The 15524-nt window shown below is 41.5% G+C and overlaps 1 protein-coding gene across 3 annotated transcripts in view; it reads right to left on the bottom strand.

Moving 5' to 3' along the window:
- Nucleotides 1-15159, bottom strand: part of LOC109304086 (desmocollin-1-like) — a 44185-nt gene extending 29026 nt beyond the window's left edge. For all 3 annotated transcript variants that reach the window (XM_019526595.1, XM_019526587.1, XM_019526603.1), the window contains exons 1-6: nucleotides 15136-15159; nucleotides 12724-12808; nucleotides 9678-9880; nucleotides 9080-9199; nucleotides 5875-6030; nucleotides 535-679 (exon numbers count right to left, since the gene is read on the bottom strand). In XM_019526595.1, coding sequence (XP_019382140.1) covers nucleotides 535-679; nucleotides 5875-6030; nucleotides 9080-9199; nucleotides 9678-9880; nucleotides 12724-12808; nucleotides 15136-15144 — 718 coding nt within the window. In that variant the 5' untranslated portion in view covers nucleotides 15145-15159. The remainder of the gene's footprint in view (nucleotides 1-534; nucleotides 680-5874; nucleotides 6031-9079; nucleotides 9200-9677; nucleotides 9881-12723; nucleotides 12809-15135) is intronic.
- Between the last annotated feature and the right edge of the window lie 365 nt (nucleotides 15160-15524).

The following is a 15524-nucleotide window of genomic DNA, read 5'->3' on the forward strand; positions in this document are numbered from 1 at the left end:
TTTTTTTTTTTTTTTTTACACCTTCAGTAGAGCCTGCCTGCATGGGCTGCCGCCCAGCTGCCAACAAAGCCCCTGAGCTGCACAGGGCCTGGTGCGTCCCTCCACAGCTGTAAGGTAGCAAACTACAACACCTTGGACACATTTTATTTTGCTGCATCCCAAAGTCATTTAATGTGCATTATGCCACCATGTGTAAACAGCTCCATATTAAAGTGGTGCAAAAGGGCATTAAAGGCCAATTTTGTGTCATGTACAAATGGCCTTTAGTATTACACTGCAGTTTTAGTACTGCGTATTTCTAAAGGTCCACTGATTTAACTGTATACAATTTGTACGAGTCCATGGATACTTATCTAGCATACATGCACAGATAAAAATAATGGATACAAACTGGATTATATGCATATAGTCTAACTAGAAGCCCTTTGAAAATTTAGCCAACACGTTTTAAAAAAATCTTTCATAATTCTTTCTGAATACACATATTCAAAACAGTAAGCCATTGAAGGCTGATTTTTTTTAAGTTTTACTTACCAGGCTTGGAATGCTCTGGAACACGAAACTTTAAACTCTCAGCTATAAAGTACGGGGCATTGTCATTATCATCCTCTACTATGATTTTATGCAAAAGTGGTACCTCTGGTGAATAGCCATCTGCTGTGGTTGCATAGCATATTATCTATAAGACAAAAAAAATTAACTGCTAGATGTGCTAGTACAGGCTGGAGTATTCCATTTTAAGCCCAGTAGATAACAAAGAATAACACTAAATAATCTCTGCAAAATACAGTGCCAAACAGCATTTTCAGAAACAAATAATTTGTTAGGGGTTCTGAATATTGTTCATTATGTTTGCAATAAATGTGTTGTAGCTAATTGCATGCAATAACCTTTCATTACTCAATATGGAGGACAAACCTGAATGCTCAAGTAACTGGCTTTTTCCTCTTGTTACCAATTATTTCTACTTCAGGACAGCATGCCAGAACTTTAGTTCCAGTACGAAACGTGTCTTCAGATCGTATGTGATAGAAATGACTGTTGTTATGAGCTCTTGATCGAGATGCTGCAATTAACTGTTTCCCATCTCTTACTAAACAGTTGGTATTATTCCCATTCCTCCAAAGGAAACATTTCCATTTCATCAGTCTGAATATAATGAGTAAGAATTCATGTTTTGACCCACTATCAGTCATTTAAAAAGTGAGGAAACCATTTATTAACTTAAGAGTCTTTTACTCTTTAAAGAGCAACTTGTGGAATACCAGCCATTTTCTGCAGGGAGATAAGGCACAGATGGAAGAACAAATAATTGCAGAATGTTTTTCACCTTTACTGAAAGGTGACTTTCTTCTGCCTCTAAGCATGACGGCAAGTATTTGTAGACTTCCAGTGCTGCTTAATGTTTGTCTCTAGATGAAAGCAATGGCTGCCTATAAACATGCTGATGGGATGGCGGGGGGGGGGGTGCATTTTAAATTAGAGTGGTTCCTGTACAGCCACTCTAGTTAAAATAGCTCACTGTCATGTATTAAGCCCCCATGCATTTAAAAATGGCTGCAGGAAGTTTTGGCTAAAGCTTATTTGATGAGGTTTAGCTAAAGCACCCCTACGACCAATTTTTCATAGTTTCTAGGGTCGGAAGAGACCTGAGCAAATCATCGAGTCTGAACCCCTGCCATGGCAGGAAAGAGTACTGGGGTCAAACGACCCCAGCAAGGTGTACATCTAGCCTCCTCTTAAAGACTCCCAGGGTAGGAGCCAGCACCACTTCTCTTGGAAGTTGGTTCCAGATCCTAGCCACCCTGACCATGAAGTAATGCCTCCTGATATCTAGCCTAAATCTACCCTCTGCCAGCTTGTGACAGTTATTCCTGGTCACTCCTGGCAATGCTCGGGGGAACAGGGACTCCCCCAGTGCCTGCTGGTCCCCTCTGACTAGTTTTTAACAGGCCACTAGATCCCCCCTCAGCCTTCTCTTGTGGAGGCTGAACAGGTTCAGGTTCTGTAGCCTCTCCTCGTAGGGCCTGCCCTGCTGCCCCCGATAACGCGAGTGGCCCTCCTCTTGACCCTCTCCATGTTGTCCACATCCCTCTTGAAGTGTGGCGCCCAGAACTGTACGCGTTAGTCCAGCTGCGGCCTGACCAGTGCCGCATAGAGGGGGAGGATCACCTCCTTGGACCTGCTTGAGATGCATCTGTGGATGCATGACAAGGTATGGTTGGCCTTCCTGACTGCATCCCCACGCTGCTGGCCCATGTTCATCTTGGCATCAATGATGACTCCAAGATCCTTTTCTGCCTCTGTACTGACGAGAAGGGAGTTCCCCAACCTGTAGGTATGGTGCCAGTTGTTCCTCCCCAGGTGCATTACTTTGCACTTGTCGGTGTTGAATCCCATCCTATTCTCATCTGCCCACCCCTGTAACCTGTCTAGGTCCGATTGCAGCCTATTCCTCCCTTCTAGCATGCGCACATCCCCCCACACCTTAGTGTCATCAGCAAATTTGAACAGAGTGCTATTTACTCCCTCGTCCAAGTCGCTGATGAAGATATTGAACAGTGCGGGCCCGAGGACTGAGCCCTGTGGAACCCCACTGCCCACATCCCTCCAAGTCGAAAACGCAGGGGCTTAATATAGGTGACGGTGAAGCGATGCTGAAGCATTCTAATTAGAATGCAGAGCAGACTCGATTAATCAAGTCTACTCAGACACATTCTAATTAGAACATGAATGAGCTTGTGTATAGGCAGCCAGAGACCCATCTGAAGCTGGTTCGCCTGCAAGTTTCAGGGGCAGATGTTCCTGGCAGTTCTACAAATCTCTGCCAGTGGGATCCTTGTACAATCCCACAAGTTCATTTCCTGATACACCCTACTCTTCACCATCTGAAGAAACATTAGCTGGCATCTGTGTGCCAGACAAAATTACGGTGGGGTTCTAACCTCTGTCACAGCAGCACTAGTGCTCAAAAGAGAAGAGCTAAGGTTTGATATGACTTGCTTGAGTTGGTTTTTTCCCCCAAAAAGATAACAGGGGCACATCCAGATGAGTATGGACATGCGTTTCCCCAGGGACAATAGCAGCACCGCTGGGTGGGGTAAGGGAGGTTGGAGCCAGCAACTATACTAGCCCCAGTAGCCTTACCTAGGGTTCCGAGGTCCTCAGAGAGCTGCAGCCATGGCAGTCCTGCAGCAGGGAACCTGGCTAACAGCCACAGCTTGATTCCAGCCAACCAGGCTCCAGTTTTGGGTGGCACACACTGCCACCATGTGCACCGACCCACTTTTTTTTTTTTTGGTGTAGGTGTTTTGACCCCAGGATCTTCTGGGGTCAAAAATAACCCCTGTACTAGAAGGTAGCAGCATGGGGAATGCTTTCATGTGTGGTGTGTGGCACTGCAAATATGTCTCCACATACCACACATTCATGCTCATCTAGATGCTCCCCAAAACTCAACATTTATTTTCCGTAGTGTACAGAGTGATACCCAAACACAATGTGAGAGATTCTTGTACTCTTTTGTTTATATGTGACTGAGGTAGGAGGTGGAAAAGAAATGACAGTTGGCACTTGATCACCTGGGTCCATTTTCTTTTCCATTAAGGCATCAGTCTAGCAAATCAAATCCCAAAGTAGAAATGGAGGGGGCAAATTCACTGGGAAACAAGTTGAGGGGAGGGGGGAAGCAGGGTACAGTCACATCCGGTTAATTTGTTACTGGAGTAATTGAGCATAATTCATCATTATGGGTTTATTTCTTGATGCCCTGAATTTCTGTCAGAGTCCTATGATTTGAACACAAAACTCTTCATTTAATTTATAATTGGTTAAAGCATAATTTATCCTTTCTATATGTATACACCTCCTAAGTTGCAATGGAATTTGCTCCTGATAGTTCACTGACTTAAAAATTACCAACCTGTTGGTTTCCCAGAACGTCCTGCATCTTGCAGGGAACATGTTGCAGATTTGAGTAAACCTCTCTTTTGAGTAGTCACACTAAGTTATACAGTGCAGTGTTGACTGCTTACGGCTCAATATGAACAGCAATAACAATGAGCTATTCTTACAGTAATTACTCTGAATTTTTGTAATAAGTTATACATTAAATGTTTATCAGACAAATCTCAGAGTGTACAATTTGTACTTGGAATTTTGTAATATATATATATTTTAATTATACATGTAAAAATGTTCTTTACTATGTTTTATCATAGGGTACAAAATGCATCTCACAAAGTAGAAATTACTAATAATTAGTCACTTGGGGAAAATTAGTTATCATTACCAGTCCCCTTGGAGTGACAAATCAATCAGATTTTACTATAGAATGAATGTCTAATACAATATCGCAAAATCTTAGCTCCCTAATGAAAAAAAACAATATTTTCCAATAGTATAGGAAAATAAAAGGATACTAGTACTTCCTTTTAGAAACAAATCAGTTTTCTTCTACCACCTGCCTTTCCTCAGCTTCAGCCAACAGAGAGAGAAATGAATCCAGCTAACAAATATTAAAGCTAAATAGCACAAGAAAGTATTGTTCAATTAATGCAGAAGTCTTGGTTATCTTAGACTTTGGTATAATTTGCATTTTATGTGGTCTTTTTCAATTCAGTCCCCAGAAACTCAGAATGAGGATTCCCTCTAACACACACTGTCAAAATTAGACATTGGTTAATAAAACTGGTCTTACAAGCCACTCTTTAAACCGATAGTCCTCTACCTCTTTAGCTCCAATGTGCCATTCCATAATTTGTCTGAATTTAGTAGCACCCCCAATTAAAAATGAATTTATTTATTACAATGCTTACATCCTTGCACACCAGCCCAACAGGCATTAGGGGCAGGGGGAAAAGAAGAATTAACAGCAAGTTCTTCTCTCTTTGCCCTGAGGCCAGGTGGGGGTCAAGTGAGCACTTAACTCCTCAAATCTCAATGCACCTTTTAAAGGATTTCGTGGTATCCTTGGTTAGAACCACTGCTTCAGAACAGGCCTTTCCAACTAGCAGCCTGTGGCCACTAGGCCCATGAGCAGCTCACTTGCAGCCCCTGGGTTCCCACCTGACCACTTCTCCCCTATTGCTCCAGCTGCAGCAGCAGCCAGGAGTCCCAGGCTTCCCATTCCTTCTGTGTCCCCAGGTGCCGCGGCAGTGGAGTTAGACAGACCATGGCGCCAGAGGAGCCCACAGCCCAGGATACCTCTGTAGCACTGTGCAGCAGGAGAATCTGCAGCCAGGGAACTGAAGGTGGGGTTCAGGCACCTGTGGAGCAACAGGGAGTGAGGGAGCACCCATGTGCCATGTGGTTATGGGGCCCATAGCTTGCACTGGTGCAGCTGGTGATGGTGTGGCCCCTAGGGCAGCATTTTTCAACCTGTGGGTCACAAGAATATACGAAAGGGTCGTGATAAACTTTAAAAAACGGATTCTCTTTTAACGGACAAAAATGTGGAAAACCATGGGTTTTCCCTTGCAGGCTGGCAGAGTTCCAACCTGCAAGGAGCTGCTTAGGGCCCTCCTGCCCCACACACCCACTCCCTGCCCCACACACTCAGGACTGGGAACTGTGGGATGAGGGGGAAGAGGGTCAGGAGTGAGGGGCACTGGGTCGAGATTGGCCATCAATGTTTACAAATGGTTCCTGGTACAAAAAACAGTGAGAACCACTGCCCTAGGGCACATGACCCCTGGATGCTTAAAAGCTGGATAGACTTGCTTTAGACTTTTAAGTCTCTTCCATTGCATCATTAATTTCTGCTCAGGAACTCCAAAATATCACCTACCATTTGGGATAGTTGTCTGGAAACAAAAAAGCAACAAAAGCAAAAATATTAACCCATTTACTTGTACATACCATTTAGTCCCCTACCTGAAACGATGGATACTGTTCACGATCTATTGCACGTGTAACGAAGATATTCCCAGTTTCTGCCTCTACGTAAAACAAACCCTTTGGCTCTTCATTAACTCCAGCTCCCCTTGCTGAATAATAAATTTTGTGGTACTGAGCTTTATCAGACTGGATCTATACACAGTGCATTTTTTGCATAGGAAAAGATATTGTTAGTAAATACCTTTTTATCATAATTTTTTTTCATTAAGCTCTCACATTTAAACAGAACATGTAGGAACACTTCAGAAAGGAGGTGTAAAAATTCACTTCTTAGTCTTATATTAGTTTTAACTTCCTTTATAGCATGTGTCCATGAGAGAGGTGGGGGATCAGAGGATGAAGGGAGGAGGCAACAGAGGGGGAGACACCAGAGTGAAGCAACTGGCAGGTGTTGGAGAGGGGGTAGTGTCAAGTGGCCAGGGAGAACAGGCAGCAGGGGGTAAGCACTGGGTGGGAGGAGCAAGTGGTGTAGGGAGGAGAAGTGAAACAGGACAAATTTAAGATAACCCTTGAATAGTTAGCTTCTACATGGAAAATCATAATAAATATTTACACTTTGCATTCCTAGGACTAAACTATTCACCAGCACAGGCCTCCATGTCAAGCCCCGCTGGTAGAAAGTCCAGTACAGAGTGAAGATCTTGGGCAGGGAGGTAGGTATGCATTTTCAATTCTATAATTACTTGTTTTCAGCATGGTCATAGAAAGATCTGTCTGACAGAGTAAAAGTTGTTCAACTTTTCATCATAAACTCATTATTCATTGGTTCATAACTGGAAATGGATCATGTTGCTAATTTAACTCTTCCAACTATTTCTTTAAAATACAATGCCTTTTTTTTGTTTTTTACTTTTTCTTTTTTAGAAGAAACTTGAGAGTTGAAAGGGGGAAACCCCTGGGACCAAAGACCTGCTTCTTGTTAGCATCAAAAATTATTTTAAAAATGTTGGCTGGCTGAATTATAAGTCTCTAAATCAGGGGTCAGCAATGTTTTTGGGCAGAGTGCCCAACCTCGATGTTGGTGTGCCAGAAGCGGATGTCAGAGGCACCTGATCCTTGTTGTGGCAGCTCAGCCCTGTTCCCTTCCCCACTGTGCACCCCAAGGGTGCACATGCTAAGCAAAATGCCTCTGCATACCATACTCTGGCACCCGTGCCGGGGGTTGCATACCTCAACTCTAAATGTTAGCTTTTGCAAATGCTCAGTAGACCTTCAGAGGCAATATGTTAACATTTCCAAAATCACAAAAATCATACTCAAGCTTCACAGGGTTTCTGTATAGTAGCTGTATTGAGTGTGTTCCTAGACCACATTCAATCAGGAGACATACAACTTGGGCAATATGCATTGTAGCAGTATTTCCTCTCATCAGCCTAAGAAAAGTTGTTCAGGGGAGGACTGATATTAGTAACTGTGTACTTCACAATCCTCATGGAGCAAGGCCTGTTAATGTCATTCTTTTCTTTTTACAAAATGGGTGACTTAATTAATGTCTCTGGTTTGCAGCGATTAAATGGCCGGGTACATATGTTCAGTTTCTTCTAGAAAAAAAAAATTCTGTTCTCCCAATAGAAACAAAAAGTATACTTATATTTACTTTTTCCCAGAACAAAAAGTGGCAATTCCAGTTTCCAGATGAAAAATAAGCTAGCTGCAACCAAGTAGAAGTCAGTCTCAGGAGAGTTTCTCCTGCAAGAATGAACATTTCTCTGGCTTCACTCCTCCAGGACGAGTGGAGTCACAGGGAAGGGCCACCCAACTGCTCCCTGCCAGCTCCTCACACACTGGGGAGCAGCAGTGCCACAAGCCTTCTACCTTTTACTCACACCTGAGTCCCCAGAGTGAGAAACAGGCTGGGAGCTTTGCCAGTCCCAGCGAGGAGGTGAGTGGCAGGCACTACATCCTGTACCTTCCCCAAACTGGGCAATCCCCAGTTTTGGAAACAGGTGAGGGGCTTTGCTGGCCTCCTCTGGCTTCCCATTTTCACTCGCACTACCCAACTAGGAGGCTGGTGGAGCCAGGAAATGGTCTTGGGGGAAGTTTCCCAAAGTCCAGTTCTTGGCCCAGGTGGCTCCCCCTTGACTCACAAGGCAGTAATTTAAAAGTCAGTAGGTGGCCCAGTTCCCAGCTTCACTGACTTAACTGCCACCCCTAGTGGCCAATTGGGTGGTACAGGCAGCAAAAGGAAGCTGTAAGGGCTGGAAACCACACTTAGGGAGGCTCTCCCCAGGGTAGCAGGGTAAAGCTACCACCAGCACCTTGTACAAGAAGGAATCCTAAGTGTTTAGAATGGGCAGAGGCTCTTCCACAGGGCTCAGTCTACTCAGCCAGCATCCAAGAGCCAAGCAAAGACAGCAGTGCTGCCCATTTCTCACTCTGGAGGCCCTGGTGTGAGAGCCTGGCAGCAGACTTTGCCCCAGTGCTCCAGTCCCCCTGAAAACAGGAGGAGGAGTGGCCTACACTTTCCCCAATCATGGGAAGGTGCAAGGAGCAGGGGAAAAGGGGCAGCTGCAAACTGAACACCTGTACTGATCTCACTCCCTAAATAATTTCTAGCAATGCAAGTTTTCCACCACTAGAAACAAACCTTTATACATGGCCAATTACAGTAAAATCCCTGTTATTTGGCATCTGACCTTTGAGTAACCGAAACACTCTATTAACCAGAATTTCGAGATGGACGGTTGGACGTGGGGGGGGGTGAAGCTCACACATGGCAGCTGCCACCACCACCCTGCGCTGCTGCCACTCTGCATGCAACCAGTAACTCCCCACCCTGCCCCAGCACCACAACTCCACATCCAGCCAGAAACCCCTATGCCTCATGTAACTGGCATCCCCCCATTCCCTACTCATGCCGTATAACAGGGATTTTACTGTACAAGATTACATGCCACTTGGGCTTCAGGACTTCAAGATAGACAATAAAAGAGACAGACGATGAAAGACTTGGAAAAAGGAAAAAAGTACTGGACTGAGACTTAGGAATAAAACCCATCTCTTCTATCTCAACCTCAAATACACAATGTTTGGAAAGCCTTTATCAATGTATTTGTTCAATGGACCATAATTAACCTTATGAAATCTTTCAGAAAAATTAGGCATTATGGACCTTTAATATTGTAAACTACTTTCTTGCCTGATTTGTACATCATAAAATCAGCTGGTAAGTAAAATATACCTGTTGAATTTGTAGTGGATAAGGTCCAAGTGCATTTTCCATCACATGGGATGGGATGGGACTCCACATCCTTTTTGTTCGCCGTAGGACTGTATCTCTAGCATGTCTGGCCTTATGTTCCTGGATTTAGACATAAAGAGAGAAATTAGGATCAACCTCTACATTTCTGGCCTGGTTAGAGCTCCTTGTTTTCTATATCCTGTATGGGTTCTCTTTTCCTCTCAAAATCTTCTAAAGGTATTTCAAAAAAATCTTTGTTTTCATGTTGCAGCCTAGTCATGGCACCACTAGAATTATTTGGTCCTATGCAAAAATTAGGAATTTTAGTAATTCCAACTAACAGTGTGTTCATTAGTCTTGCTTTCTCATATGTTGCTTTCCTGAAACCTCAACATTCTCGATAAAGCTAATTTCCATTCCTTGCCACTTCAGGAAATGATAACTAATGCACTGAGTACTGTTAAATAAAAGTAGCCAGTCTATATAACAGCTCTGTGAGATAATTTTGGTATTTGCAAACAACTAGATTTACCCAACAAGAAGCAGTACTGTGAAAGGCAGTTTCCAAAGTAAAACATCTGAAAAAATAATAACCTACCTCTCTTTGATCTGATAGCAAATTAACATGTATCGTCTTTTGTTCACGTGTTTGGATATTCTCGAGCAATATGGCAAAAGCTTTTTTCTCAGCAGACAAAGTAGTGATATTTGTTGTATACACAGAACCATCTTCTAAAATTCTGAAGTTTGAATCACTTGAGCTGATAGCTTCTGCAGACTTTAGGCACTCTTCCAAATTTACTGTAAGAAAGGAATTTCAAAGAATAACTTGGTCAACGTGATAACCAAAAGACTACGGCAAACATTTTCAAGCTTAAATATGAGTTTATATTTATACACTTAAATATGATTGGTCCATTTAAATCAATATGTGCCTCTGAAAAAGCAGGCTATTCTTATTTAACTGTCTTCATGTGGATTCTGCAGCCCAACTTCAGGCACTAAGGTTAGACCATGTTTACAGACATTTTGCCATCATTCTTTTATCAGGCACATTTAGCCATTTCCCAGAGATTACAAAGCCTACGATGTTGATGGTCTGAAAGCATTAAAACATCAAGAATTATTACAAACAGTCTAGTGAAGGCATGGATAGACATACACATATCCAGTACAGTTTAATCTGTTTGTATGCTGCAAATATGCTATTATGGTGTTTCACCACTAGGAGACAGTGGAGCAGGAGTATCTTATTCGATTCCAGCAAATGGCTGCCACATATTAGCGGCTGACAGATAAAATCTAAACCCTTATTACTTATCAGTAATTCTGTTCGGTAATTCTCCAACACATTGAGCAAAGTCATATTACCTTAGGTGTTTCCATAATCTATAAACAACTTCAACGCCCCCCCCCCAAACAGCAAGACATTACAGATGGCAGTGGTGTAACTACCACATCTGTCCATGCCTAAAGATGTGATAGATGGGCACATGGAGTATTCATACACTAATTGTATCAATAATTATTAGCACTATCCTTGTATTTTCAGCTTGAGAGACGGAAAAAGATTCCGAAAACTGCATAGAGATCTCAATCGAGAGACAAAAACTGACACTGGAGTAAGTAACCGACAAAAAATTACATTTACCAGGATACCATGCAGATGGCTGGCAAAACAAAATAAACTTAAACATATTTGTAGACTTTTTATAATATATATTTTTCTTTTTACTGTGCTTTAGTAAAACTGGCTGGACACTGGTTAATTCTTTCATTGTTCCTGAGAGACTGGAGGACCTACAGGTGCTGAACTAAATTCAGCAGTCACAATGAATTACAAGGGAACCTAACGCTTTCTGCTTTGGAAGGAAAGGAACCTAGGTTTTCAAACCCAGGTTCCTACCCTGAGAAAGAGAACAGCTAGCGGCCTAAGACCTAGGTGAGACGAGGAAGCTGTAAGTGGGTCAAAGTACAGTTAAACCTACAACTACGATATAACAAGCATCAAAAACTGAACCAATATTTTTTCTGTGTCCAAGTCTATATACTTCTTTTGTCAAAAACATACATAAATTGTGCATTAACAATTCCTCCACAAGGCACTGATTCTAGTGGACTTCAACCAATGCATGCAGATGATAAGGGGGACAATATTCTGAAACACCAAATTTCATCTTCTAATTTCCAAAGTTTAAATACCTAGAGAAAAATATTTTCATTTTTCTTATTAAAAACATATTCTCACTCCTCTGTACTCAGATAAATGTTGAGATAGATCTTCTCAGGCAACATGTCTTCCTTTTAACTCTGCATAAAAACAATTTGTTTCCAGTGTTCAAGAGACTATGGAATCCCCACCTACACTGAGAGTCACTGTGGAACTCTAACAGCATAATATTTCCAAAACACCTGAATATAGATCCTACTTCTCAGTCAGTGTTGCACAATCTAGTCTTTTCACAGTTTTACTCATATTCTGCATATATTAAAACCATATATTCAAATCTGGCAATTACGGGGAATTTTTTTAAACTTATTTTACTATTACAAATTTATCAGTACAAAAATCACATTCTTCCTCAACAAAACTTTAAGAAATAGCAGTTGGAATACACTGGCATGGTTAAATGTTGGTGCACAAGTGCTGTATGTAATTCTTCTATTCAATATTATTTTTAAAGCTTGCTGAAATATTTTTCCCAAATGAAAGTGAGTCGAGATGAATTATTCTGAATGAAAATTAAAGTTAGTTAAATCCCTGCCTATATACAAAATTATAGTAATAAGCTGGATCTCATTGCCATCATAATACTGATAATAAGTTAAATCCTTAAAAACATTGTTCTTATTCACCCTTGCTTCCAAAGAGCTTTATAAATCAACACTCAGTAGATTGGGATTAAAAAAAAACAACATCCAACCTCATTTTTTTTTCTTCCTAAACCAACCTTCTCCCTTAACCTAACCCTGGAGATTGAACTCTTGTTCTTTATCTGTCATAAGACAACTGATCTAGAAAAGGAGGGCTTGGGGGCTTCTATACTTCCCGCATGTCACAACTGCTCTACTTTGTGTTGGGTTAGCACAAAGCAGCACCAGGGGGAGTCCAAAGGACATACTTGCAACTCCTTTCTCCATCTGCACTGAAGGCTTCAAGTCATGGTTCTTAATGCGATCTTTATTGTTTCGCTGCTAATGCACGTCAGCGTTACAGGAAAAGTTTCTGAGCATTTTAGTACATTGTTTGTAGTCCACAAGAACTACAACAGAAAACTGACCCCTTCTATGCTGGTTGTGGGTATATGGCACTACTGAAAATGTGGTTCCATATTTAGAAGTCTTTTAAATACACAAATTTGGGTACACAAATTTGAAACAGTCTAAACCTCTGCCATTACATCTTAACAAAAAAACCCCACAAAAAATCCAAGAAGTCTTGCCTATAACTGGATATCAGTTCAAATGCATATGTATTATGGTGCCCACTGTTAAAATCTGTAATAAGCATAATTGCATTGCTGATTTGCATTATCTGGTTGTTTGAGGCTCAAATTGCATTACAAAACCAATTAGTCTCCCTTTCCTTTCTGTAGCCTTTTTTAAGACAGCACAGTACTGAAAGGTATCTTTTAGTTTCTCACCTCTGCCAATTAATGTCTCAGCCTCTAGCGTAGAAGGAACATTAAACGTGACTTTCTTGCAAGCTTCACAAAACAAATTCAGCGTCTAAAAAGGAAGGATAAGTTAAGAACATTCGACTTTGATAGTAAAGCGCTGTGTTTCATTATTCAAAATTATGGCATAAAAAGTAGAACACACCTAGGTTTTGAATAACTTTAAATAACTTGAAAAGACTCAAAATTCATATGGTATTACATATCTCAACAGCTTATTTTAAAGCCACAAGTCTATCATTTTGTTAAAAATGGCATCCAAGGGTTGCAGAGTAACCGACAGAATGAAGGACTTGAAATCAGAACGTCAATGTTCACAACTTGACTCTCTCCATCTTTTGTTGCATGACTTGGGCACCATTCTGGGTGATACCACATTGATATCAATGACAGATTTTCATCAGCTTCAACACGATTAACAATTCATTTGGCTTCTTATTTTCCCATATATTAAAGTGGGAAAATTAATTCTTATAGTCCTTCAGTACAGAGCACTAATGATCCATGGAGCTGTGTATTAAGTTTTGACAATTCATTAAGCTTATTTCAAGAGGTTTGCATTGAGTTTTAATGGTTAAGACACAAATAACTTACTGAAGTATTATGGAACTTGCTTATCTTCAGTAAATTTTAGGAATAAAATACCTGGTTCAAAAATTTCTGTTTACAGAATTGGAGTCTCAAGCTTCAAAACATGCATATATGACTGGCAAGCAATAACCATATTTTATAAAATGAGAAAATGAAGGCAAGTAGTGGCATCTGACACAAAGTCCTAAGTGCAAAGCATACATGTTACCTAAATTCAATTTTGATTGTAATCCAAATTTACAGAGCCAGTCTGAGGGATACAGAAAATATGTTTATATATATATTTATGCAACTTGATTCTAAACAATTAACATGAAGACACAAAAGAAGTTAGTAATAGATACGGGTCATTGTGCACAAATTTTCAGTGTTATGTTGAAGACGTATACAGAATAGCGAACATAAAAGTGAAAAAATAAATTCTTCTTATATGGAAAGAAACATTCCTTTAAAAGTTAGCAGCCTCTAAACACCATAAAAAGGTTGAACTGATTACTTTGAGATACACCAGATAATCACAGTCCAATACACTAAATGCAACAGTTAAAGCTGTTTTTGCTCATTAAATTATTTGTTTTTAATATTCTTCTATAAATCTCAATAACGACTAAAGTTGCTCTATATTTCTCAACTGGGGCATTCAACAATTATTTATCCGTGCAAAACTCCTCTCTCTCTCCTATTGCAACTACTATTGTAGACTTTTATTAAAAATCATATGTAATTTAATTAAGTGCATTACAGGAATCTTCCTGAGCCAGGAAAATCTAATCTGAAAACATGAGTAAGTCTAGTCCTGTACTAATACATAAAAATAATTAAACAGATATGCAAACAGCAAGCTAAGAAGATACTCATAGGTAAACATAAGCATACAGTAGTCTCAGTTATATTGATTATTACAAATAAGCATTTTAGGGAAGCCTTTTCAAGGGGTTCTCAGGGGGAGAGGATTTTTTTTAAATTTGAGCAAAGTAAGTAAAATATCTTAACTCTTCTTCAATTATCGAGTTTACAGCAGAGGGTGGATTTACCAACCTGTGTCTAGGTGGGTAAATGTCCATGAGAATTCTGCAAGACTGATTTTCTTGCATGTAAAAATAACACCATTCAGCCAGCCAACAGCACGAAAACCTTATTCCCCCAGACTCACTAAAACAGCACCAGTAACAGTGGGAGGGATATGGAGAACAAACAAATGTGTGTTTCTTTCATGTATTCATTAGAGGACCTATTTTCCCTTTAGGCAAATAGGTTGATAACTATATGGCGTCTTCTGTATCGAATATAAAAACCACAGCTTTATTATTTTAAGTTCACAATATTGATCTCAATACACAGCCAAGGGCCCTTTTCAGCGAGTCAAATGTTGTTCCCTATTCCACACACAGGCCTCTGAAGCAGAGGGAACTTTCTTTGGAAGCAAGGTAAGCTGCTTTCAATTTCCAAAGAGCAACTCAATCTGACAAACGTAAAGAGAGTAAAACCCCTACGCAGCCCTCCTCTTCATACCAGTTTGCCTACTAACACCTACCTAGTGCTGCAGCAGGGCTCCTCTCTTTCAACCCTAATCTAGGCACACTCTTAAAAACCAATGAGTGTGCGTATGGACGCATAAGGCATTGCCTTTGTTTTCTAAATTCAACATGGGTCTCATGGACGACCTTCCCTTTCCAAAGCTCCCCCGCTTGACCACTTCATGCCCCCACTCGAGAGAAACAAGGGGCATCGAGATTCCCTGTCCGGGAACAAAATCGTTTGTCTTGGGGGGCAGATCAGATCACTCACGTCCTTCATTCACAAATAAATCAAACGTCCAAAAATGTTTCTCCCACTCCCGAGGCCCCAGCAAGCGGTATTTTCGAGATAAGCACCCCCCGGTTTGGATAGGGCAGCTCCTGCCTCAGGCAGGACTACGTGAGTTGGAGGTGGAGGGCCCTGCCAGCCTCCCCCTCCAAATCCTGCGGCCTCCACACCTCCAACTTCACTTCGGCCCCTTCCTCCTCGGGCGACGGCCCCCTCCCGCTGAGCCCCGCGCTCTTCCGCCGTGCCAGGCACCCCAAACCCCGCGCACCAAAGGGGGGGTCCAAACAAGGCAGCAAACAACCCCCGCAAGCCCCGCAACAGGTGGGCGCTGCTCCGGGACGGGCAGGTCTGGAGGGGGCACGCCGCGCAGG

Source organism: Gavialis gangeticus, unplaced genomic scaffold (genome assembly GCF_001723915.1).
Source record: "Gavialis gangeticus isolate Ggan-Ray unplaced genomic scaffold, GavGan_comp1, whole genome shotgun sequence".
NCBI lineage: Eukaryota > Metazoa > Chordata > Crocodylia > Gavialidae > Gavialis > Gavialis gangeticus.